The sequence below is a fragment of the Myodes glareolus genome, chromosome 9 (genome assembly GCF_982192425.1).
Source record: "Myodes glareolus chromosome 9, mMyoGla1.1, whole genome shotgun sequence".
Lineage (NCBI taxonomy): Eukaryota > Metazoa > Chordata > Mammalia > Rodentia > Cricetidae > Myodes > Myodes glareolus.
In genome coordinates, this window is record NC_142034.1 from 63,760,185 (window position 1) to 63,787,334 (window position 27,150).

The 27,150-nt window shown below is 45.9% G+C and overlaps 2 protein-coding genes across 4 annotated transcripts in view; one reads left to right on the top strand and one right to left on the bottom strand.

Annotated features, from left to right (window-relative positions):
- Gid4 (GID complex subunit 4 homolog) overlaps positions 1–10,465 on the bottom strand; it is a 24,836-nt gene extending 14,371 nt beyond the window's left edge. Inside the window, exons 1-2 of the mRNA XM_085695015.2 lie at positions 9,889–10,465; positions 2,781–2,840 (exon numbers count right to left, since the gene is read on the bottom strand). Of these exons, the coding sequence (XP_085551141.1) occupies positions 2,781–2,840; positions 9,889–10,077 (249 nt within the window). The 5' untranslated portion in view covers positions 10,078–10,465. The remainder of the gene's footprint in view (positions 1–2,780; positions 2,841–9,888) is intronic.
- On the top strand, positions 9,934–27,005 carry Atpaf2 (ATP synthase mitochondrial F1 complex assembly factor 2). Of its 3 annotated transcripts, none has more exons than XM_087910554.1 (9): positions 9,934–10,063; positions 10,818–10,963; positions 18,654–18,698; positions 18,881–19,026; positions 20,737–20,834; positions 22,307–22,387; positions 23,501–23,613; positions 24,046–24,161; positions 26,500–27,005. In XM_087910554.1, exons 1-9 carry the CDS (start codon positions 10,029–10,031, stop codon positions 26,635–26,637), a joined length of 918 nt encoding a protein of 305 aa, XP_087766680.1. In that variant the 5' UTR covers positions 9,934–10,028; the 3' UTR covers positions 26,638–27,005. The 3 variants fall into 3 exon arrangements, with proteins under 3 accessions (XP_087766680.1, XP_085551140.2, XP_048304067.3); XM_048448110.3 differs by lacking the exon at positions 9,934–10,063 and adding an exon at positions 10,674–10,728; XM_085695014.2 differs by lacking the exon at positions 18,654–18,698.
- The last annotated feature ends 145 nt before the right edge of the window (positions 27,006–27,150 follow it).

Here is a 27,150-nt window from a genome sequence, read left to right on the forward strand (position 1 = left end):
TGAGGGTCTTTGTTAAAATATCCTACAATATTACATATTTTGTTAGTTTTTTACGTTAAAGAGATATGCTCTGTACTCCGTGAATCAATGCACTGGCTACCTTGTTAATTAAGCATATCCTGTTTCAGCACGTTTTTTCCTAGGCCAAATCAGAGGGTTTTTTTGGTGGGGAGGAGCTTTGTTTTGCTATCACTCTGTCCTTCTCTGATGGGATATGTTTCTAGAGATAGGGAAGAAACCTTCTGTTTGAATAATGATCTTCCCAGGGACTCCTCATCCCAGCTTCTAGCACAGACAAGCAGAAGACGAGGCTCTGTGGGACACCACAGCAGCACTCCATCCACATCTGGGCCACAATGCCATCTGCAACTTACTTTAACATGTCCCCACTTGGATGAGTTATCTGACAGAGCAGAGCAGTAGCTTTTTACTCTCCTTTAAGCCAAAGCTGAAAGGAAGAGACTTGAGAAATTAAAGGTCACAAATTCAGAAAAGGGCTGAGTGAGGCTTGCAGGCTCTGTTCAGCCCTGCCCCATCCTGTTAGTCAATCAGAACTATATGAAGCAATAAAAGCCATGAGCAATGGGGTTAGGCCTATACTTCTGGCAGGGAACTAACTCAGTGGCCAGTTAGGCATCCTTCTTCTTCCCATTTCGCTACGAATGGAAAAGATCTATCTTCTAAATCTCAGGAGTCTAGAGGACAGAAAGAATGCTCTACTTTTACTTACCAGGCTGAAAACTAGACTCTTGTTTTTCACTGTGCCAATGAACCACCAGATTCATGCATGCATCCATCTACTTTTCTGAAATAGGGTTTCTCCATGTAACCCTGGCTGTCCTGGAACTCATTCTGTAGACTAGACTTGGTGCGGGAGAATTATCTGTATTCTGTCAATCATATTTTAATAAAACGCTGATTGGCCAGGCAGGCAGTATAGGCGGGAAAGCCAGACAGGAAGTAGGGGTGGAGCAAAGAGACTGGGAGTATTCTGGAAGCAGAAGCTCTCTCTCAGCCACTCCTGTGCAGGCCACCGAAGAGGCAGCATGTAACTTGCCCAGCTGAGAAAGGTACGGAGCCATTATGGCTAACATAGATGAGAATAATGGGTTAACATAAGTTATAAGAGCTAATAAGTAGCCTGACCTAATGGGCCAATCAGTTTATAATCTTATGGAGTCTTGTGTGTGATTTTCTTTGTTGCTTGCCGGCTGTTGGGGTACTGGGAGGGACAGAAACCCCAACAAGCCAGCCTTCATACTACATAGACTGGTCTCAAATAGAGAGAGATCTGTCTGCCTCTCCCTCCCAGTGCTGGGATTAAGCTGGGATTAAAGGTATACACCGCAACTGGCTGAACCACAGGACTTAAATAACTTCAAAAACTTTACTTTTGTATAATTAATTAATGACAACCTCAAAGACTGTTAAAGTTATGATCAGGGTGGATGCTGTATTAATATTTTTCTTTATGCACATGTATGCGCACAATGCACATGTGTGCAATTGTCTATGGGGTTCAGAAAAGGGTGTTGTGAGTCCCTGGAACTGGAGATAACAGTGTGTGAGCTATCTGATGTGGGTCCTGGGAAGCATGCCTCGTTATCTGCAAGAGCAGTAAATACTCTTAACTGCTGAACCATCTCTCTGGCTCTCTTTCCTTATTTTTCCATGACTTCTGTGTCTGTGAGAGTGTGTACACACATTTATATAGGTTTGTGTGTTTATAGGCTAAAAGAGGATATCAGCCATCATTTTCTACCACTTTGTACATAGTCCTTTGATGCAGAATCTCTTCCTGAACCTGGAGTTGAAGTTTTCTTGGCTAGGCTGGAAACAAGCAAGCTCTAGTGATGATTCAGTCTCTGCCTAAGTTAGAGATGGGTTTATAAAAGAATACTGGAAGACTGGGGACATGGCTCAGTGGTTAAGTAACTCAGACTGCTCTTCCAGAGGGTCTAAGTTCAATTCCCTCCACCCACAGGGTGGCTCACAATCATCTATAATTGTGTGTATAACTGTAATTCTATGGGACCTGATACCTGTACATGGTGTGTAGATGTACATGTACAAAACACCCATATATGTAAAATAAATACACCTTTAAAAAAGTGCCTTGGATACAGCTTATTATATGGGTGTTGTGATCTGAAATCTGGTTAGCAAGTACTTTTGGCTGCTGAGCCATCTCTCCAATCCATATAAATTTTCTTAAAAAGGATTAAGACTGCTAGGCATGGTGGTGCATAGCTGTAATCTTAGCACTCCAGGGGCTGAAACAGTGTAACTCAAGTTTGAGGGCAACCTGGGCTATTCTGTCTCAAAAAACAATCATAAAATATGACTAATCAAGCTGGACTTGGATGATGGTGGTGCACATTGTTAATCCCAGCACTAGGGAGGCAGAGAGCAGGTGGATCTCTCTGCGTTCAAGGCCAGCCTGGTCTATAGAGCAAGTTCTAGGACAAGCACCAAAGCTACAGAAAAATGCTGTCTCGGAAAACAAACAAACAAAAGACTAATCAATCATGCTATGATCAGTAAAGGGTCTGGGTGCAGCTCAGCTGAGTGTATGCTAAGCCCTTTCATTTCATCCGAGTTCCATACCCAGGACCAAAGTGGAAAACTGTGACTGTGTACATTTGCAAATGAACAGACAAAACTACAGTATTATGGTCCTCATGGTCAAAGCATTTCAATGTGGGACTGCTGCTCTGAACTCTGTAAGCTATGAAACAAGCCACTACTTTCCTGCTCTAGATCTAACAATAAGCACTTACCTCTGTAAGGCCTTTAATCTTCAGGTACCCACAAAGGTAAGAGTTACCTGTGTCCACGTGCTGTAAAAAAGGGATACAGTGTTATAAACGAACTGAACTGTTATAAATGAAAGCACCCTGGGGTGCTTCAGAAATCCTTCAAGGCCAGAGCAAGGAAGCCTAATGGTCATCTTGTGCCTGGCACAATTCAAGCCTCAGGTGTCTTTGGTACCTTCAATTCTGACTGATAATAAAAATTATCTCAGGGGCTAGAGAAATGGCTCAGTTGTTAAGAGCACTTGCTGTTCTTCCAGAGGATCCAAGCTGAGTTGCCAGCATCCACATCAGGTGGCTCACAACCATCAGGACTTCCAGTTCTAGGGCAGCCATCACCTTTAAGCCTCCACTGGCACCTGCATTCATGTGTACATACCCTTATGCAGAATACATAAGCAATATTAAAAATAAATCTTAAAAATATTATCCCAAGTTCCTCTCACTTTGGCCAAATATTTCAAGAGTGATGTGCTTTCGGGAACAGCCAGCCCGCTCACTCACTTCCTGTACACTCCTCACTCACCTGCATTCTTTGTGCACTGGGAGACACAAGGGCCCTCTCCACCTTCATACCCAGTCATCTCTAGCCCTAATCTACTTCTCTGGTTTGGGAGACCTATTCCTGCTGTTATTGACCCTAATCATCATCTTGAATTATTTCCTTATAAAATGAGCAAGCAGTACATTTGAGAATACCATCTTAGGAAGAGTTAGAAGGAATAAATTTTAATTATGAACCAAAATGCCACCCAACATATTGCGAATGCCAGTTTGGCCTATTTCATAAACAGAATTGTTTGTTTGTTTTTTAAATACAGGGTTTCTCTGTGTAACAGCTCTAGCTGAACTGGAACTCACTCTGTAGATCAGGCTGGCCTCAGAGTCCACCTACCTCTGCCTACAGAGTGCTGGGACTAAAGGCTTGACTTTCTTTCCTTTTTAAAGACAGGGTATCATCATATAGTCCTGGGTGGCTGCCTTCAAATTCACAGAAACTCACCTGCCTCTGCCTCCCAAGTGCTGGAATTAAAGGTGTGTGACTTGGACTTTTATTTCTTTTTATGTGTGTGAGTGTTTTGCCCACATGTATGTTTCTATACCATATGCATGTCTGATGCCTGTGGAGGCCAGAAAAAGCTGTTGCATTCCCTGGAACTGGAGTTACAGACAGTTGTGAGCTGCCATGTGGGTGTTGGGACTCAAACCTGGGTTGTCTAGAGGAGCAACAATGCTTTTAACTGCTGAGCCATCTCTGTAGTTCCTGGACTTGTGTTTCTTAATACAGTCAGGAGACCAAGACAACAAGAAGGGGCACAGGAGATTTTAAGGCTTATCAGCCATAGGCCATTGGTTGCCCAGACTTTGCCAGATGCCTACTCAACAACCGTTTTTTTTTTTTTTTTTTAAATCACGCTAGCAGGGATGGCACCTACCTTGTTCATAAGACCTGGCCATTATTAGTGGATCGCATGAATGGACCCCATCACCTGTGAGGTACTGGTGTATGGATGAGTGACTCAGTTCTGGCCAATAAAAACAGAAGTCTTCTGGGTGCTTAGGAAGGAGTATTAGCATTTGAATGGTCATATGAGGAACAAGTGTCTCTTCCTTTCCCTCATGCTGGGAACAATGACAAGTAGTGGTTGGTCTAAGGACAGCTACCAAGAGACCAGAAAGAGAAATAGACCAGGAAATGCTAAGGATGGAAGCCCAGAAAGAGATGGAACCAACCCAGCACAGGCTCTGGAGTCAAGTAGTAACATCAGACAGTAGGTGAGATGGGGTCTCACAAAGCTCAGGCTGGCCTCAAACTCTATGCAGTAGAGGAAGACATGCATTTCTGATCTTCCTGAATGCTGGATTACATGTGTGCACCATCATGCTTGGTTGGTGTGGTGCTTGTCATCAAGCAGGGCTTTCTGCATATTAGCCAAGCATTTTATCAGCTGAGATGCATCCCCAGCACTGTGCATACTATTTAGAAATGCAATCTAGATGCTTGGAGCTGGAAGCATACCAACTTGTAAATCTCAACCCAATTCACACACAATTGTCCCAAATGGGCAGAGTTTCAGAGTTCATGACTTAAAGTGACTCTAATTATGATAAACTCTGAAATTGCCTATTAACTTCTGAATTAAAGCAAAACAAAGCACAGAGGTACTGGGGGTACACAGAGAATTTTATGTTAAGTAAGGTCTCACTTTAAAAAAAAACTTTAAGTTTTGTGACAGTTATTATATTTTAAGAAAATATTTATTTTTAATTATATCTATGTGTCTATGTGTGTGTGTGTGTGCACACGAGAAAGGCCAGAGGCGTCACAGCCTCCTGCAGCTGTAGCTACAAGAAGTTGTGAGTTGCAGGACAGAAGTATTGGGAATTGAACTCGGGTCTTCTACAAGAGCAGGATGAGCTCTTTACTGAGCCATCTTTTTTTAGCCCCACCTATCAGCTTTGGGGATTTACTTCCATCTCTAACACAAATCAAATATTAAGGCAGTCCTTAAGAACTGTAATGAACCTAGTCAGCCAGACGATGTCAGCACCAAAGCAATGAGGTACCAATGAAGCCGAATGGGCTGTCATATCTTGGTACTGACATCAAAAGTAATCCATGAAAAACTGCCAAAGTATTTCAGCATCTTCACTTGCTGGATTTAGCACTGGAATTAGATAGCACACCTGATTCACACTCACATGGTTCAGCAAAAGAGAAAAGAAAAAAAAAGCAAAGATTTTATTAATGAAACGAATACTCTGAGCCTCAGGCCTTAAATCTCACTTTTGTGGTTCTTATAGAACTCAACAGTTTGTGGTTTTCAGCGCTAAAGGCTCTCAAATGGAAGAAATACTTGCTAGTAAGATTAAAAATTGAAGTGTAAATTGCTTCACATCCGCAAGCTCAAAAATCAAAATTTCTATTTGGCCTCTACTCAACCACATCTTTCCATTCTGCCCAAACTGATTTTAATGATGATGGGTGAACTAAAATTACCTGACTGGCACACATTCTCACCAACCTAGGGACCAGCATTTCAGTGTGAAAGATAACAGGGCAAATGTTTAGCAAAGAGGCCTCTCAGTACAACTATGTCCAACAGCTGCTCTTTTTAAGTACTCCTTTCACAGAGACCTGGGCTTCACACTACTGGTGCCTTACAGGATGGCACAGAGGGAAACAGTTACAGTAAGAGCTGGGGGAAAGATCGTGTTAGAATCCTGCATATATTTTCAGGAACTGCTATACTGGAGTTTCTTTTATTTCAAAATAAAAGATGTTCTAGGGCAGCAGTTTTTACCTGTAGGGCACAACCCCACAGTAGTCGCACACCAGATATCCTACATATTAGACATTTATATTATGATTCATAACAGTAGTAAAATTACAAAGTAGCAACAAAAATAATTTTGTGGTTGGGGTCACAACACAGGAACTGTATTAAAGGGTAACAGTATTAGGAAGGTTGAGAACCACTGCCCCAGGGGTTGTCGATACAGCTCAGTTGGCTATGCAAGTATGAGAATCTGAAGTTGGATTCCTACTATATATTAAGAGCCAGGTGAGGTGGGGCACAGCTGTAATCCCAGTGCTGGGGAGGCCGAGGCAAGACAATCCCTGGAATTCCCTGGCAGTTAGTCTAGCCAATCAGTGAGTTCAGATTCAGTGAGAGTTCCTGTCCCAAAAAATAAGGTGGAAAGCAATAGAGGAAGGCACCTGATATAGACCTCTGATGTTCAGGTACATAAGCACACACGCATACATGTACTCACAGAACATGTGTACATACCTCACTGTGCTGAAAGGACAGTAAAAGATATACATCTTTTGGAACATTTATAGTAAGACTGTGAGATATCATTCCATATCCACTGGGACAACTATCATCAAAGGAATTGGTAAAGATGTGAAGTTGGAACCCACATATGCTGCCAGTGGAAATGTAAAACAGTATAACCACTTTAAAAGCCACTGGTTGTCTGCTAAAATATTAACCCCAGAGATACTCTAAACCCAGCAATTCTATCTCTAGGTATCTATATCTACTCAAGGAAAATGAAAAGACATGTGCACATAAAAACTTCTACACAGCTGGCTTGGTGGTACATACTTAGATAGTCTCAGTATTTGGGACAGCTAAAATGGGAAGGTCACTTGAAGTTACTTGAAGCTTTGAAGGGGTTCAAAGTTAACCTAGGCAATATAGAGATCCACACCTCAAAAACAAACAAGAAACCTGTATATGAATGCTCACAAGAGGATTAGTTATAATAGCCCCAAAGTAGAAAGAATCTAAAAGTCTATCAACTGACCAATGACTAAACAAAACACAATGTTTTAAAATGGGCAGCAATGGAAAGTACTGAAGTACTGACATGTGCTGAGATATAGATGAGCCCTGAATATGTTGTTAAAGACGCCAGTCATGAAAGGTAAAACAACTGTGGGACTATATTTATACATGTTCATAATAGGTAAAAGGTGAATCAAAGTTTTTATCTGTTTCTGAGAAAGGGTCTCATTCTGTAGATGAGGCTAATAGCATCCTCTGGACTCAGATTCTAAGTTTAAGAATTATAGGTGAATACTTTCAAACCTGATCTCAGAGGTAAATCTGAAGAAGAAAGAAAAAGATTAGCCCAGGATTGTTGGGTGTTTGTGTGTGTGCACACACATGTGTTTTGTGATGGCTAGGAGGTATGAAGTTTCTTTTGGGGACAATAAAATATGTTCTAAAATCAGGTGATAGTTGCAAAACTGCAAATATCCTAAAAGCCATTAAATGTACACCTTGAATAGGTAAACAGTATGGTATGTGGATTACATCTCAAGAAAAGTACTTAAGAAGAACAAGCAGGTGTATTTTTCACTGATCTGACTTCAGAGTCCATGCCTTTAACTACCACATTATTCTGCTTCCTAAAAATATTTTAAACTAAACTAAACAAACAAGAAAAGCAGGAAAGAGGTTGAATTAAGAAAACAACTGTTCTCAGAAGGCTGAGACTAAGAAACTAGCCTTGGCAGGGAGATTAGGTAATAGAACAATCCCCATGCCTCCACCTGACCATCATGACAAACAAGCTCACTGATCTAGATATGGGAGCATTCCCTGGCATGACCACCAGCCGCCCCCACCAGTAGCCATTCGACCTCAGGATTTGGGCTACCTGACGCCGTCCCAAACTCAATCACTATTTCTATTGGTTCACAGGGTCCTGGCAACTACAAGGTAGGAAACAACACACACATAACAGGAACAGACATTCCTTTGACACATAGTTGCTCTGCCCCAGCTGTTACCTATTATATCAGAAACCAGCAAGTGGGCATAAATTCAGGACCATTCCAAACATGAGTCATGAAGGGATCTCAGTTCCAGAATTTTATGATTAGTTGACTGAATTAAAAACAAAAAGTCTGACTTTTCCATACTATATTATCACATTTTAAAGAGGAAAAAATTATTATCACAGTAGGTAATGAGGATTGAAATAGCTCAGCCAGTTTTCCAATTACAATAAATATACTTCATGACAGAACTCTATGGGACAAATTGCATTTAATAAGAGGCCACTTTTCCCAGTCAAAAACGTGAGAAAACTATTCCCACAAGGGGTAGGAAGGAAAGGGCTTATGGGTGTGCTACAGTTAGAAAAGGAGACACTCTCATGCCTTTGGAGTGGGAAGTCAACTTGCTCAAAAGAAACCAAGACAAGGAAATGAGAGTAAAGGGTGGAGGAGTGTGCACACATACACTGCACATCTCCCTGGGACCCCGAGGCAGCATGCACCTCTGAACCTCTGCAAGGGCTTTCAAGGAACACGATTTGGGGAACAGCCTAGGAGGTGGCATTAAGAAAATACACACAAGATGGGAGGGGGGAATGGGTCTTCAGACAGTTTAATACCCAGAAAGAACACAGTTGTGGGGAGAGGAGATAAAAGAAAATATCCACTTCCACCAGTCTCCTTTGACTGGAAAAAGCTTCAGGGGAGAGGGAAGGAGGATTTGGGCTAGGAAGGAAAGGCCCAGAGTAGATGAAGCTGAAGTTTCAAAGTTGTTCAGGGACTGGCAGTCGACAGTCAGTACTCTGATATCCAGGTCAAATAGGGGGAGGCAAGTGGACACAAAACAAAACTGGGTTAGATTTCCCAGTACTTGGGCATCTGAGGCAGGGAGGAAACTCTGGAGCTGTGTAGATAAAAATCAGCCACACTGAAGCCAGCAACAGCAACCAGCTAGACCAAGGTGCGAGGTCTGGGGAGAGGCCAGGGGGACTGCCAGGGTAAGGGAAATGGCCACAGAGCAGGGTAGGGTGAGAGTCCGGGACAGGAAGCCTAGCATGGGGGCGGTTGACTGATTAGGCTATGAACTGATTGAAGCAGGGTTTTGGTACTGGAAGGCCTCAGGAGACACGGTCCTAACTCTAAGTGGTGCAGCTGGAGATACCTGGTTGTGAGTATCTGGTCTTCGGGGAGCCAAGGGCCCAGGAATGCCGTGGGGTGTCTCAGCCAATGAAGGGAGGTTGTCCACCCCGCCCCCGCCTCCCCGAGGGCGGTGGGCTGGTTGAATTCTCCAAAGGAACAAGGTCCCTGGCTCAGAGGATGGAGTGGTGGGTCGGGGGACAACCTTCATTTTGGGAGAATCTGCCACTGGTCGCCACCGGGAGGGTACTGAGTTTGGGAAGGATCCGACAGGGACTGGTGGGAGGGCCGGCTTGGTGTAGGGAAGACAGGACTTGAGAAGAACCGACCCAGGTTAAAGGACAGCTAGTCATAGGGGTGCTTCCGGATCCCAAGCGGGCGGGTCAAAGGCTCCCAAGAGTGAGACAGTCTTCGGGGTCTGTCGGAAGCTGGCCGCTACAGGCTTGGGTCTAGGGGTGGGTTAGGGCTAGGGTTCGAGAGTGTGACATCAGCTGAGTAGGTCCCGGTGGGAGGCGCCGGGTGCAGGAGGCCCCGGTAGCGAGGGCCTGGTTCGCGGCTGAGGGCTCGAGGAGCCCAGGGCAGGCCCGGCCCGTGAGCGCCGCGAGGAGGCCCTCGGGCCCGGCTTGGCCGCCCGGCGCTCACCTGCAGCACCACCTCTACGTCGTACGAGTTCCCCTTGCTCTTCTGGTGGCCGCGGAACTTGGAGCCGCTGTAGAGCAGGCTGGTGGCCACGCCGGGCTGCTGGGTGTTGATGGGCGGCGGCGGGATGAGTGAGGCCGCGGATGTGGCTGAGGCACCCGCCGGCGGGGGACACTCGGTGCGGACCGGCATCGCGGGGTCCCCCGGAGCCAGGGCTGGGGGAGGGGGAAGGAACCGCCGCTGCCGCGCGGGAGTCGAGGCTGCGGGGAGGGCGGACCCGGGCGCGCACGCGCGGGGGAGGGGCTCGGGGAACCACCCGCCCGCTGCCGGCCGACCGAGGGCTCGTGTCGCCACCCGGACCCGGGACCTGCTAGCAGAGCCTCCCTGTCCGGAGCTGCGCCCCCTTCACACTTGCCCTTGCGTGCACACACACGCGCGCGCGCACACACACTCACACACGCACACACACACTCACACATACAAACACTCACACACATACACACACACACATACACACGCACACACACACACACACAAACACACACACACACTGCTGCTTCCAATTGGCGCGGGCGCGCCGGAGAGGCGGGAGCAAACTCAAGCGGCGCTTCCGCTTATTGGCGGGCAAAGAGAGCACGTGGCGCGGTTCACGAACGACCCTCTGGGACTTGTAGTTTTTTTTCCCCCGCAGCGCGGCATGGAGGGGCGGGGCGAGCACGCTTGTGATGCTGATTGACGGGGGCGGGGAGGGGAGCGCAGTGGGCGTGGGGTGGCGACGGCGCGCTGTTGGTGTCATGAGGAAGATGGCGGCGTGCAGAGGAGGCTGAGGGCTTTGAGCCGGTGGTGAGAGGTTTCCGTACAGTTGCAGTGAAGGGTTTGGGGATCCCTTCACCCTATTCTTGTTCTCTGTCTTAACGTATGCGTCCACCCAGGCCCCTGGGCATGATGTGGCGGATCTACCCCCGGCTGAGGGACCGGGGACGTGGTCTCTTGAGCCGGTCTTCTAGTGAACCCACCGCCTCAATGTGGCCAAGGCCAGCTCCGCGGCCTCCGGCCAGGGCCTACGTACCACCAACAGGTGAGGCCCGGACGTGCGTTACCTTTTGGTCAGGTGCCAAATGTGGCTCACGAGGTGGAGGTTTTCTGTCGTGCAGTGCGGGCTGACTGAGGCAGGGTTCGAGCCCATGAGGATATTTAGAGCAATGGAGTTGTTTCAGGTTGGAAAATGACATCCAGACCAGTGCAGGGATGACCTTAGAGGACAGCGAGATCTTGGGCTTTTGTGGTTTTCTCAGTTTTATTTTTGTTTGTTTTTCGAGACAAGGTTTCTCTGTGTAGTCCAAGTCTTGGAACTCTCTCTGTAGACCACACTGGCCTCGAACTCAGAGATCCGCCTGCCTCTGCCTCTGTGCTGGGATTGAAGGCGTGCGGGTGTCTTCTTTGATTTCCAAGGTCACAGAGCAGACTGGTGGAGGTCTGTGGAAGGCAAAGCCCGGCCTGACTGCATTGGTCCCCAGCACCCAGCATAAGACTTGGCACAGAACAGGCGGGCCTTGAGTCCTCCACCCCACACACGTTCCTTAAGGGTTCACAGGCCCTCTGCCCTAGTGCTGTGCTACAAACCCTGCATTCTTTGAAGCCTCCTTTCTCGAAGGGCGAGTTCAGGCCGTACGTCTTTCCCCTACTGAGGACCGTAATAAACCTGAAAGAAGGTTATTTCATTGCTTCTGGGGAGAGATTTTTATGAGTGAGCTTCACTTCAGTGGATGAAAAGTAGTGACGGTCTGTTTTCCTCCGCTTAGTTGTTTTGTGTTGAGGGCATGTGGTCTCACCTGACGGACAGGCACCGATACAGTATGCAGGGTACAGTATGCTTACTAAACAATAGTTTTAGTGCACATGATACGGGCAGTACAGAGGCTCTGAGGAAACGCAAAGAATTCCCTTGTGTCTTGAACATGTTCCAGGTCTTGGTCGAAAGGGGAGTTAAATTGGGACCTGGCAGATGAGTGACGGGTTCAGTGAAAAAAAGAAATAGAGGAACATGTCCAGAGGTGACAGCAGGGTGTTAAGAGATCTTGCTGCAACACTGCCCACATTAAGAAACAGAATCCCATAGTTTGGCACTGGGTTTCGAGTATAAACCTGGGGTCGGTTGCTAGACTTCTGAGGTACTGTGGTCTGAGACATGTGTGATGTTGCTTTTTTTAGTGATCAGAGGCTTAAGATTGCTTTTAAGGATTCCTTAGGCCGCAAATCCCATAGTTTTTCATTTCACACACTTGCCATGCAGAAGACAGCCAGCAGAACTGGTTTCCTCCATGTGGGTTTCAGGGATTGAACTGGGGTGGCTGAGTTTACTGGCAAGCACCTTTACATGGTGAGCCATTTCAGTGGTCCAAAGTCCATAATTTTATATAAATGGGGAAGGAGATTGGATGCAACGGGGAGCCGAGTTTTTACTTACCAAGCCCCAAAACAATGGCCTGGAAGTATACCAGGAAAGGACAGTAAAGAGGAAGGAGGAAGTCGAGTGTGGTGTCGCGTACGTGGACTAACTGCTTGGGAGACTGAGCTAGGAGGATCACTTGAGTCCAAGAGTTTGAGGTCAGCCTGGGCTACAATGGCAAGACCTCATCGGGCATAGCGGGGAGGAAGACGAGGAGAACAAGGCTTGACTTATATATATACATCTCTCTCACTGTGCCTCATCCACTCATTTGTTCAGACATTCTTATTTTCTTTCACATCTGACTACCTACTCTGTACTAGATAATTCTAAGAGCCTACTCCTAAGTCTGTAACACGAAAGAAAAGATGACCTCCATAATGGAAAGCAAACCCCTTTGCCTATCTAGTGAGCCCCTGAGTGTGTTCCTTCTCTCATGCGGTGCCTCCCTAGGACAGATATGTTCTGCTCTCCTCGTCCTCACTAACGTGAGATTTTTGTGTAGCTTTGAAGTAGTGTAAATTATACCCCATTGGGTCCTTGCTAGTGAAGACTTCAGATACCAAGCCGACTGGACTCTTAGGAACAGCCACCCCCTGGAAGGTTGTCCGGAGAGGAGGGGCTTTTGAAGGACTAACTGAGGGCTTGGAGGAGGAGGTGGTGTCCTGCAGAGATGTTTGTTGCCACCCTCCTGCTCTGTTAACTGCCCTACGGGAAGGTGTTTTGGAGAAGCAGCATATGAGTCTGAACGCAAATTGCTAGAGAAACCAAAGCTAGAAGTTCTGCCTCTAAGACCATTTACAAATTACTGTCCGTAGACAGCTCCTCCAGGTCTCTGCCACTTCAGAGTATCAATTGAAGGGACCAGTCTGCCACCTGTGTTTGAAGTACAGTTTTATTGGAACACAGTCACATATTCATCCGTATTGTCTATGGCTGCTTTCATTATAATAGTCAGAACAACCTAGAGTACTGACTGTAAGCGGAGACTGCTCATTCATTCTCGGCTGCCCAGACTCAAATAATCACACAGGCAGACGATATATATATATATGTCAAGCAGTATTGTAATTAATATAGCATATTTCTGGCTAACTCTTATATCTTAAATGAACTCATTTCTATTAATCTGTGTTGGCATGAGGCTGTGGCTTACTGGTAAGGACCCAGTGGGTACCTTTCTCCTTCGGCTGCTACTTGGTGTCTCTTTGATTCCGCCTACTCTCTCTCTGTATCTCTGTTTGGATTTCCTGCCTGACTTTGCTCTGCTAAACCATTGGCTGAAGCAGCTTCTTTATTACCCAATGGTAATAAAACATATTCATAGCATACAGAAGGAAATCTCGCATCAGTTGACTTTTGCTCCAGATGAAGAGCAATTTGAAAAATAGTACATTTATTTACTTGTCTGTAAGAATTTGTTATTACATTTACTTATTTGTGTATGTATGTATTTGGGCACACGTGTGTCACTATGTCCACGTGGAGGTTAAGAAAACAGCTTTTGAGAGATGTTTCTCTTCTTCAACCTTTACATGGGTTTGAGGATTGAACTCAGTCAGACTTGCATATAAATATCTTTGTCTGAGCCGTCTCTCTGACCCTGCAGAATTTTTAATTCCAGCACTTGGGAGGCAGAGGCAGGTTGATCTCTGTGAGTTCTAGGACAGCCTGGTCTACAGAGTGAGTTTCAGGACTACCAGGACTACACAGAGAAACCCTGTCTCTCAAAACAAAACAAAACATAAGCCAAAAAGATACAATCAATCCATTTAGGGCTTAGAAATATGGTTCAGAGATTAAGAGCATGTGTCACTCTTGCAGAGGGCCTGGGTTCAGTTCCCAGTACCCACATGGTGGCTCACAACCATCTATAACTCTAGCACCTACATGGCAGCTCACAACCATCTGAAACTCCTGTCCAGGGGATCAAATGGGCACCTTGGGCACCAAGCATGCACATTGTGGACAGATATATATGCAAGCAGGCAAAATACCTAAACACATTTTTTTAAAAAGGCGGTCAGTACCCTTTAGTGCCTTGCCACCTCTCCAGCCCTAGGCAACCACTACTTCCTTCCTTTAAAGATTGCCCTGTTTTGGACATTGCATACAAATAGAGTGTGGGATTTAGGGCTGGCCTCTGTTCTTAAGTGTTATCTATGTTGTATTATATTCCCATATTCCAGTCTTTTTATACACCATGTTTTCCTTGTCAATTTATAGACATGTAAGTTGTTTATGTCCTGGTTGTTATGAATAATGCTGATACAGACATGTGCAAGTTTGTGTGTGGAACTTTGGCTTTATTTTTTTCCTGGATATATTTCCTAAGCTTAATATTGCTGGGTCAAATGGAAACTTTTTGTTTGTTTGTTTTTTGAGACAGGGTTTCTCTATAGCTTTGGTGCCTGTCCCAGAACTAGCTCTTGTAGACCAGGCTGGCCTCGAACTCACAGAGATCCGCCTGCTTCTGCCTCCCGAGTGCTGGGATTAAAGGCGTGCGCCACCACCGCCCGGCTGTGATGTGATATTTCATTGTGGATTTGTTGTTGTTATATTAATTATTGAGATGGTCTTTCTGTGTAGTCCTGGATGACCTAGATCTTTATGTAGATCAGGTTAACCTCAAATTATCTGCCTTTGCCTTCTGAATGCTGGGATTAAAGGCATGCAGCACCACGCCCAGCCTTATTTTGGAGGCTTTTCTTTATGTTTATTTATAAATTTTGAAATCTGAAAAGCATTGGTTAGAGCTGCCTCTGGATTACAGGGGGTTACCTATTTTGAATTTAGCTTTAAGGTTCAAGATCCACCAGATGGCGCTGCTTTAAAAGGTAAAGGTATTGTGATTGTATGACTAGTACCGTTTCTTGGTGTGCCCTGGGAATTGTAGTCCTGTGGCTTTCAGTTTTCTAGGAAAAAAAAAAAGGCCAGCTCCAAAATTGTGACTGATAGAATAACCACACACTAGGCAGGAGGGATTTTAAAAGGCTGTGGCTCTGAAAACCACTTGTTTCTTTATATGGGTTTAAGCGACTTCACAGGAGAGAGATCTTTTAGTAGGTTCCTAATTTCCTGTTCAGTACTCTTCCTCCTATGAGCATTTTTTCCTATCCAGAACTGTTTCTATGAGCATTTTTAAATTTATTTTTATTTTATGTGCATGGGTGTCAGATCCCTAGAACTGGAGTTGCAGACAGTTGTAAACTGCCATATGGGAACCGAACCCAGTTCCTCTGGAAGAACAGTCAGTGTTCTTAACCACTGAGCCATCTCTCCAGCCCACTATGAGACGTTTTTCACAGTTGTTCTCTGCTGTTTTCTCCTGTTTTCTTATGGCTGCCTCTTTGGATGGTTGTTGTTGTTGTTGTTGCTTTTTTTTTCAGTTTGTTTGTATGTGTATGTACATGTGTAGATGTATATGCTATGCATACATGTGGAAGACAAATAACATCTTGTGGAGTCAATTTTCTCCTTCAACCTTTATGTGGGTTCTGGGCATTGAATTTTGGCCATTGGGTTTACATAAGCAACTCTGCCTGCTGAGCCATCTTGCTGACCCTCTCCTTGATTTTTTGACATAGGATTGCTGAGTAAGTTAGGCTGAATGGCCAGCAAGCTGCAGGGATCCTCCTGTCTCCACTTCTGCAGCACTGGGATTACAAGCATGCACCATATTCCCTGGCCTTTTCTGTGGGTACTGGGGATTCATCTTGGGTCCTCATGCAGCAAGTCTCTATCAACTGGACTTCATATGAGCCATTTCTAACCCTGAAAATTACTTCTATACATCCCTTCCCAAACAAATCAGTTCATGAGATTTAGTAGCTGCTGCTTCTGTGGCTCACATATGAACTAACTGCTCAGAAGTCCTTTTGCAGCCCATGACAAGATGGGGATTCCTTGATCTGGCCTCCCATTGTCCCACATGGTCTTACTATCACTAAAGTCACATGGTCATTTTACTCTCACTAGACAGAACCTTGAAGGCACATCTCATCCCCATAGCTGGTGGCTGGATGTGAGCAGTATTCCCTGCAGTAGAAAGACTGATGTTTGCCCTGTGCCAGACTGTAGGGAAAGAGTCCTGTCTAAAGCCCACACCACCTTTGAATCTGAGGCCATTGTCTCTTGGGTTCTTTTTGCCTTCTGCGTGTCTTTATCCTATTTTGATCAATTTTGACTTGATGCTCTCTCTAATCATCCTACTATCCAGACTTTTTAAATTTTTGTTCAGATATAGAGGTAGCCCTGGCCAGCAGAGTGTGCCAGATTGGGGTTACAGGAAACACAGCTGCCCTGGTAGCTTTGGAGGAGTCAGTCCTTGACAGTCGGTGTCTGTCCTTTCTCAGGCCTGTGTCAGGCAGTGTGCTCATGACTTCTGTCTGGCCAGGCTTTTACGTGTTGTCCAGTCTAGGCACCAGAAAGCACAATGGATGGAGTATAAAACTTCTATCAGAAATAGGAAAAGAGGCCTGTGACCAACTCACCAGGGTAGCAGGGAAAATAGGGGAATTTCAGAGCTCTACTGTGGCAGAAGCTTACCTATTTTGGTGTAGAATATGTACTAGAATTACTGTTATGGTTTCACATGATATGGTCAATTGTGTCATAACATCTCAGTGGCCAGATCTGATCATTTTTAAATTTATTTATTCTTTCAAAATTTTGTACATACATACAAATAGATATTGTCTTAGTGTTCTATTGCTATGAAGAGACATTGTGACCAAAGCAGCTCTTAAAAAAGAAAGTATTTATTTGGTGGCATGCTTACAGTTTTAGAGGGTTAGCCCATTATCATCATGGGGGGGAACAGGGTGGCAAGCATGGTGCTGGAGAAGTAGCTGAGAGCTACATCTTGATCCATAGGCAGCAGCAGAAAGAGAGAGTCACTGAGCCTGGCATGAGCTTTTTAAACCTCAAAACTCACTCCCAGTGACATATCTCCTCCAACAAGGCCACACCTCCTAATGCTTCCAAACAGTCCCATTCTCCAGATGGGAACCAAGCATACAAATACATGAGCTTTTGGGGAGCAGCTTCATTCAAACCATCACATGAGTACGTGTGTGTGTGTGTGTGTGTGTGTGTGTGTGTACTTTGATCATACCCTCTATTATCCTGTCATTCCCTCCCGCCTGGATCCCCTTTTCCCCCCAAGTCTCCCTTTTACTTTCAGACTTCTCTTTTGTGGCTCACTGCATTTAATTGGGAGAGCTGATCACTCTATAAACAGTTTAAAGTGTGTGAAGACAAAGATTTTTATGGCTTATTCATTATTGTATCCCAGGTGCCCAGAGCAGGATGTGTCCCATAGTTTGCACACAGATAGTTTAAAAACAATTTGAACTTCAGTTTCCTAAGTGTACCCATAGAATTGCAATTTGGGGATCCTGTCTTTACAGTAAATGAAATTTATGTAAATAGCATAATATGGAGACAGGAGTGCTCTTTCTCTGCCTGTGTTTGGAGCACCCTCCCCATCGCCCTCCCTCTGCCTTGCACACATAAGAAGTTTTTCTGAGTTCCCATAGTCTAACAAAAATATACAACATAGATTGTCCCCCTCTTGAAGGAAGTATTTGGAGTTCCTGTTCAATACACAAGCAAGCTAGTTAACTAGGTAAATGAGTTAGAGAGGATAGGAAATGTTCACAGTAGCTTTCTTTTCTTTTCTTTTTTCATTTCTCAAGACAGGATTTCAGTGTTTAGCTCCGGCTATCCTGGAACTCGCTCTGTAAACCAGAATGACCTTGAATTTATAGAGATCTGGCCGCCTCTGCCCCCGAGTGCTGGAATTAAAGGCATGCACCACCATGCCTGGCTTAAAACTGTATTTTCTACTGTACATCACATGTGTACACATGTGTACATACGTGCACACATTGGCTTCCTTCTGCAGAGGATCTACCTGAAAGCAGTCTCTGGTTTTAGTCCAATTCACACACCAACTTTACATTCAGGTACATCACGCTGGCCTGGGGACAGCGTGGGTAGGCATGCTTTGCTGCTAAAGCAGGTGTCTGAAGTTCTCAGGTCACAATCTGAGGTTCCATAGGCCCTTGATCAGTTGTCTCCTAGCCTGGATACTGGAACAGGCGTGAGCAGCGAGTCCTGCTTTCCCCTTGTCCCTGGAGACTGGTTGTTCCCCCATTCCAGGCTTTAATCAGAAACTTTATTATACTGTACACTAGGGCAGACCTTGAATGATGATATGAAAATCAAGCCAATCAATCAGCATTAACAATAATGGTATTGCCTCTGAATCCCTCTTGATGCTATTTTAAATTGTCTCTGAAAATCTGTCTTACAGAAAGGAAAAGGTTTTATCAGAATGTCAGCATCTCACAGGGTGAAGGTGAGTGTCTAAAAATTGGATGGCCTTCCTTTTGTGACTGGCTGGGTACATTTTGTCTCCAGCCAGTTCAGTGGTGGCAGCTTTGTCTGATGTTGTCTTTGTGTACACCAGTTTGGTTGCTAAAATAAAGGAATGGGGCATTTGAATCCAGTCCCTGAGAATTTTTTATTTGCTCTTTTAAGGTGGCTTTGAGATCAACCTGGACCACAGAAAGCTGAAAACTCCCCAAGCCAAGCTATTTACCGTCCCCAGTGAGGCTCTGGCCATTGCTGTGGCCACTGAATGGGACTCCCAGCAGGATACCATCAAGTTCTACACCATGCACCTGGTATCAAACAAACTTGTAGCAAGAAGACTTTTATCATACTGACTTCTACTTGATGCTCACCAAGACTTCCTGGCAAAACTGTAGATGTCCTTCCATATTATGATGAGGCTCTGGGGTAGGCTTTTGTCTGCCTGGCTGCAGTTACACTCAGCCAGTAACACTGGCTGCAGTTACACTCTGTCACTGAACAGACCCAGCTCTTTTCCTGCCTGGCCTGGCCACCGACTCCCAGTGTCACTCCATCCCTGTTTGCATTTTTGTTGTTTGGTTGGTTTTGGTTTTTTGAGACTGGGTCCTGTCTTAGGTAGGTCTTAAACTTGATTTGTAGCTGCAAATGACCTTGAATTTCTGCCTGTACTGCCTGAGTGCTGAGATTACAGCCATGTTGTCTACATGCCTTGTGTATGCAGTGTGGGGATTGAACCCAGGGTTTTATGCATGCTAGGTCAATATGCAATGTCTCAGCCACATTACTTACCGTTATTTTTTTCAATTTTTGAGACAGGGTCTTTTTATGTAGCCCTGGCTGTCCTGGAACCTGTTATGTAGACCAGTCTGGCCTCCAACTCACAGAAATCTTCCTGCCTCTGCCTCCCAACTGCTGGGATTAAAGATGTGTGCTGCTGTAACAAAGCCCAACCTTTTTTATTTTTATTTTTTTTAGCAGCTAGTTGTTTGTTTTATCACCACTTAGTTTATAATGGCCCATTTTGTTTTTACATGCTTATTGCCTGTGTCTTTCATAGCTTGGTGAGTGACAGAAGAACAGTGGCCATGTCTTTGTTACTCAGTGGTTCCAGCAGGAAGTATAGATGGAGCTCAGTAAACAGTGGTAGGGTGTGGGAGCCAGATGAGTGAGGAAAGGAGGATGCTCCACAGACTCAGCTCTTCAGTGGTTGGGTGTGACTGAGGCTCCTGAAATCCTTCCTCTGCAGTCTACTTGGCCTTACATGGTGGCCACCCTTTTTCAGCCCCATGACGCCCACCTGTACTACCCACCCGTGGAGCCATGGTTGACCGGATGATACTGTGCATGGAGCCCTCAGGTGGTTCCAGGGAAGGCACCAGCCGGGTCTGGGGTTAGATGTTCTCATCCTGGTCACTTCTGTGTTCCACTTTGACGTACAGACCCAGGTGGGCCTGTCAGCAGTGTCGTCTACTTCTTCACTATCTAGTGTGATCAGGTTGATGAGGCCACACACTAATATGTAGAGCAGTCTTGGAAGCCTCTTATTGATGAGGTAACACTAGGAAAATATCTTGATCCCAGTTCGATTTGCTGCCTTGTCCTCTGATGTGTCAAATAAGCTGGTAAAGCTTCTCAGTCAGCTTGCATTTCATGCCTTTGTTTTTGTATTTGAGTTATGTATTTCACCTCTGTGGGTCTCAGTTTCCACCTCTCTGAAATGGGTAGAATAGTGGCATCTGCCCCCCCCAAAGTATTGTGCAGATTAACCTGGTAGTCACAAGCATGAAAATATATAAATGAAGCCCCTGAAACTTTGAAGAAGTACACTGTGACCACTGTGAGAGTCCAGTGAATCCCATGAGCACAGTGGAGTTTGAAGATGGAGCCTGGCTTTTGGATCCATTCAGCAGATAGGCTGCTGTTGTGGCTGTGATGGTGGCTCGGGTGGTGACTCTGGTGTACTGTCTGCTGTATGTCAGAACCCACATGTGGGTGACAGCATTTTCTGCCTTTTCATTCAGACCACATTGTGCAACACATCTTTGGACAACCCAACCCAGCGAAACAAGGATCAACTGATCCGGGCAGCTGTAAAGTTCCTGGACACTGATACCATCTGGTAAGTGTCATTAGATGAACACTCCTCTTGGGTGGTGTGAGCCTCTTCGTCTGTTTTGCCTCGTTTGCCCAGAGCATATCAGTGGAAGAAAAGACAAGGCGTTTGCCATTGCAGGCAGGTAGCCCACTTGACAAGCCTGAACCCCGGGAGGAGGATTCTCAGTCTGCCCTAGCACATTGCATTGCATTGAGCTGAGTTGGCATGGAAACTATGCCATTCTCACAGGCTCCAGACAGAATCCATTGGCCAACTCCCCGCAGGACATCTGGCCCTGATGTCTGTCCCTCAGTATGTTCATGTATTAGCATCCCTGTCATTACAGGTGACAGTAGTCGGGGGCTGGTCTCTCCCAGTTCTGAATTCTCCCCTTGTGTCTATATTCTTTTCTTGTTGGTCAGTGGTGTTGAAGGAACATTGGAGAAACAGCAGAATGGCTAAGCATTACTGTGCCTGCTGGCCCCATTACTCAGAAGCTATGAATCACCCCAGGGATTACTTGGAGTGTTAGCATAGATGCTCTGGAAGTAGGTGGGCTTTCGGATCACTGAGAGCTTGCAGTGGGAAAACCTACTCTGTTTTTGCTAGAACACAGTGGCTTGCAGGAGACAGAGCTCGTTCAGCTTCCCTTTGGCAAAGGTGGCTTTCTGAAAACTATGCAGGGTTCTAACAAGCAAGCACAGGCAGTTGGAACTCTCCAGGTACTAAGTTCTACCTGCCTCCTCTCTTCAGGTCCAGGATTGGATAGGAGAGGCCTCCTACTCTGCTCTCAGAAAAGCAGTCCAGCTTTTCCGCATACCCATGCCCTCTCTGCTCCCCTCTGCTTACATGAAAGCTTTCTTTGCTGCCCTAGGGTTCCCATCCGTGAAGTTTTGTAGCTCAGCTCCCATCAACTGACCCTTCTGTGTCTTTATCAAAATGAGTTGTACCATCTGGCTCTGTAGTAATCCACTTGGGTAGAGAATCTATTCTAGGAAGTGGCTAGGCTCCCAAAGCGTCAGCTGGCATCTGGTCCTTGGCCGGGAGCAGGGGTCTTGGTGGAGCGGTCACTGAACTTCTAGCATAGCACTTGTGTCCAGTAGCTATGTATCCATTATTACTGCAGATCTGTCTTTGAGTAGCACTAACATGGTTGCAAATTTGGACCTGTCAAGTATTTGGGAGCCAGAGGATAGTGGATTGTAACTCGGGCTACACCAGAATTCCCCAGAGGGCATGTGGAAACATATGGCCAGGCCCCACCCGAGGTTTTGCTTGTCATCAGTGTCCTGGTAATGAGCTTTCCAAGTGCAGCTAGAGCTGATGCTGCTGGCCTCAAGGCTGCACTCTGAGAACCACTGCTCTATGGAACAAGGTTTGGGGTGTGGGGTCAGTGGCAGAAAGATTTTGCTGTTGCCCTTTGAATTTTCTTTTCTGTCCCTCAATGAAGGAATTGTACTTTTTTATTAATGAAGGTGGTTTTTACAATGAATTAGCTACAGGGTGGAAGAGCCGGAGACATTAGTGGAACTTCAAAAGAATGAATGGGATCCAGTCATAGAATGGGCTGAAAAAAGGTAAGATGTACAGCCCCTCATGGAGGATTGAGTGGGCCTGGTATTGTGTTGGGTGCTGGGGGCAGGGCCACACAGCACACCTGAAATCTGTTTTCCAGAGTTAGAACTTTCTTGAGCTTGAGCTCCCTCAGGTGTTGAGAGGTAGGGATTACCTTGGAAAACGTTCCTCAAATTCATTTTGGCCATCATACCCTGAATACCTGCTACTGTAGTGTACCATGACAAATGTAGGGACAGCTTTGTGTCCCCAAGAAATACCAAAGGCCCCAGGCTTCTATCCCCAAGCAAGTCTCTGAGTGTTGGTTTTCTTGATTTGAAATGAGCTAATCCTGCCTGCCTGCCAGTCAGGCTGGTGGGAAGAATTAGCCAGCAAAGTGCTTAGCATTTTATTTGGCAGAGGTAACAACTCATTTTTTTTTTTAAATCTTCATTATTACTGCACTGGTAAGTAAAACTCACAGTGTACAAGATACACATGTGCACGAGCAAAAGTCAGGAGCGTCCTGCAGTGCTGTGAGGACTGCCTTGTGGGTGTGTGGCTTCTAGGGATTGGGGATACACAACAGTTTCCTTAACAGAAGACTTTTGTGAGTATAGAGCTAAGCAGATATTGATAAGGTAGCAAAATAAATTCAGTGTCAGTTCCTTCCAGTGACTGTGAAAGGGATGGCTCCCGTGGCTCTGTCTTGTCTGCAGGGTTCGCAACAAACGCCTGGCTGGCTTTTCTTCTGTCATAACAATTTTCACATAAATTATCACTTGCTACACATCTCCTGAGTACTCAGTGACCCATCCTGAGGGGACTATTTTATTTATTATTTGGTTTTATTCTTTGAGATAGGATCTTATGTAGTCCAGCCTAGCCTCAAACCCACTCTTGTAGGCACCACTGGCCTTCTCCTCCTGATCCTCCTGCCTCTGCTTTCTGTGTGTAGTGATTACAGGTGTGCACCTCCATGCACCACCATCCTGGGACTTTAAAGGAAAAGCACTATACCATATCTAGGGTTTTTTTTTATTCTATTTTATTTTTATTTTTTTGCTTCTAGTCAAAAGCTGGACTGCTCTTGAGAGGCAAAGTGCAATAGACATGCTGATGCCTTTTCCCTTTAGATACGGCATGGAGATCGGCTCCTCCACCAGCATAATGGGACCCAGCATTCCTACCCAGACCCGAGAGGCGCTGACCAGCCACTTGTCCTCTTACAACATGTGGGCCCTACAAGGTACAAGTCGGGCTTCTGTGGGCCTTGAGGGTTGGGTACAGTTTGGCACATCCCTGCTGAGTGCTCTGAACATGGAGGCTGGGCAGCTCTGATGCCCAGCCCTTTTACTTAGTACTCCAAGGTTACACACCCTATAGGAAAATTCTCAACTTTGTTTAGTTTATCATTAGTTTGGACCCATATACCCATCTATAAACCAATCGCTGAGTATGGCCTGGGTCATACTCTAATTGACCAGCTTCAGGTCATATGTCTGTCCAGGAAAAGACAAGTGCATCACCCCAAGAAAAGGAATAGTATTCTGGCAGAAAAGTGTGCCAAACCTCAGGTGGATCCTAGGATAGTGCACCCTCCCCCCATTCCACGAGGGCACAGAAACCGACAGGCAGTGGGTTATAGGTACTAACTTGGCTTGTGTCTCCCACCCCTCAGGGATTGAGTTTATAGTGGCCCAGCTCAAGTCCATGTTGCTGACCTTGGGCCTGATTGACCGGCACCTGACTGTGGAGCAGGCTGTGCTTCTGTCACGCCTGGAGGAGGAGTACCAGGTAAGGTTTTGATCTCAGGTCCCACCTCACCCTTGTGACTCAGACTCTCTGAGCTTTGTTACTTTGTACATATAAAAAATCAAACCAAGGAACAATAAAGGTTTAAGTTGCTGGGGATAAGTGGTGTGGCTCAGTGGTAGAGCACTAGCCTAGTATGCTCTGGGCCCTAGGTCCCATCAACAGCACCACACACCTATGCCTGTGCATTGGAAAGGGTCAGAATTGCTTAGCACTCTCCTTGCCCCCAGGTCCTCTTCAGCAGCTTGATTGGGTAGGAGTTGTTTTTACCTTCATCTTACATAAGAATAAATTGGGGTACTAGATTGTACTTCTGGAGAATTCCACCAGGGTCTGCATCCATGTCTTGGTGACTAGAGCTAAGGCCTTCTCAGGCTCATGGGCATAAAAGGTATTTGACCCTCATCTGCCCTGCATTTGTGCTCCTAAGTCAGTAGGAATTCACATCCTGATGTTTCTCCTGGCTGTCAGAGGAGCAGAGGAGTAGCTGCCGCCACATATGCATTTAATTTGGAGGGCAGAAAAACTAAGGTTTTTCTATGTTGTTGTTTACATTTCTGTTTTGAGTTTCAGTTTTTGCTTTGTTTGTTGAGAGGGGGTCTTATGTAGTCCAGACTAGCCTTGAGCTCCTTGTGTATCTGAGCCTTACTGTGAACTTCTGATCCTCCTGCCTGTCTCCCAAGTACTGCTTCACAATGGCTGGCTTGCTTGCTACTTCTTCTTTTTCTTTTTTATTTTTTGGCTTTTTCAGACAGGTCTTGCTATACAGTCTTGACTGGTCTGAAACTAACTATGTAGACTAGCCTGCCCTGGGACATATGACCATATGACATATGAAGATGCATGAAGATGCTCTTTTCTTGCTTCCTGAGTGCTGAGATCACAGATGTGTGCCATTGTGCCTCGATTTTGTTTGCATTATTTTAATTCTCTCTCTCTCTCTCTCTCTCTCTCTCTCTCTCTCCCTCCCTCTCTCTCCCTCCCTCCCTCTCTCTCTCAATTCTTCTCTACCTTAATGTTGAGGCAGGGTCTCTTGCTCGAACCCAGGGTTCACCAATTTGGCTATTGTAGTTAGCTAGTTGCTTTAGAGAATCCCTGTCTCTGCCTTTGGAGAGTTAGGATTATAGGTGGGTTGCCACACCCACTTGCCTTGGCTTTTATGTGGGTGCTGGGATTTGAACTCAGATTTTCATCCTTGTGCAGCAAGTGCTGAGCCATCTCCCCAGCCCCTTGTTTGCATCTTTAACACCGAGAACTTAGTGTTCCTTGTGGTCCTGTGGATGCTGCTATTACTCCAACCTCAGAAGGTTAATGTTATTAGGAGTTGGTTCCTACATGATTAAAAACCTTTTTTGGAATATTTAATCTTCTGCTTGTAAAGATGCCAAGGGCAACTATTTCTATACAGCAGAAGAGAGCCATCCATTGATGTCATCTGTTCCATGGGAAGGGCTGATGTCAGCTGTTTGGATCATAGGGATGGTACAAGACCAGGAGATCTGGCTGCAGGCTTGGACTCTGCTTTTGGCTATGGGACCCAAGCCAGGCTACCTTCTGAACTTTGGATTTGATCCCATATAAAATGAGGGATGACCTGAAGTGAAGGTGAAAATCATCTCAGGTGATATATTTCAGTTGTGCAAACCAAGACCAGGCAGCCAGTAATGCTTGTGTGACCTGAAAGATTTTGTATTCCTTGGTGATCTGGCCAGGCCTGCTGGACTCCTGCAGGAAGAGGCCAGCAGAATGAGTTTGGAGACACTCTTGTCTGGACAGCCACAGTGTGCCTAGAGCTCCTCCCTCTTGTTTAGAGTTCTGCGAGGGTCTACAGCTGGCTTCCAGTGTCTGCACAGTCACTGCTATTCTGCTGCCCTTAGGGGTCTGAGCCCAATGGCCTGTGCCTGGCTTCATTTATTTACTGCACTCCTGTGGTAGTGCTTACAGCCCTGAAGGACAGTGAGACACAACTCAGAGAGGATGGCAGTTTGCAGACTGCTTCATGCTGTCTTCCTCATCTTATGTGGGAGATAAAAGGTCACATGGGTAAGGCTCCATTAGAGGGGACACAGTGGGATTCCAGTCCCACTTAGCAGTGGGTAGCCCCTATCTGGTCTACACTCCTCCCAGACTAAGCCCCAGACCTCAAAGGAGCCTCCTCCACCTTCCTGGATGTTATTACCAGATGACCCACATGGATCTTAATGTGTTTGGTAGGAACACGGCTCATGGCTCACGATCCTTAGGCCAGTGGTGGGAATGGAATGTGATTCAGGTCACTGGTCAAGGCTACTCACCAAGAAGTTTGCTTTTCCTTCCTTAGATCCAGAAGTGGGGCAACATTGAGTGGGCCCACGACTACGAACTCCAGGAGCTGCGGGCTCGCACTGCTGCTGGTACCCTTTTTGTCCACCTCTGCTCAGAAAGCTCTACGGTCAAACACAAGCTCCTACAGGAGTGAGGCCTACAGGAGTTGCAAATGCTGGCTGAAAGGAACTGCATAGACACAGATTCTCTGATCTGCGCTTCCTGATGTTGGACCTCTGAACCCAGTGAAGCTCTGTTGGCCTGTACCTTTGGGGCAATCTCAGCGTATACCTGTGGCGTACCCAGTGTGTGCCTGGGTCTTCCTTGGCCTTTGTGGTTTGGCCTTATCCAGAAGCACTCTGTGATGCCCTGGAGACACAGTATGCTTATCTTGAGGTCAGACAGCTTCCCAACCAGGAGCCATTGGCCTGGCCTGTAGTGAGGGAGGCATAGAGACTTTCTTTTGACCCTGATTTTATTAAATATTTTTTCATCCTGGAAATATATCAAGTTTCATCTTCATCTGAGTCTCCTCATTCTTGTTTTAACTAAGCTTTGTAACCATTTTTATATCTGCTACCAATGGCTGGGGACTGCATGGTGTGGGGACTGCATGGTGGGCAGGGAGAGGGAGGGAAGGAAACAAGCACATCACCACACAGCCCTT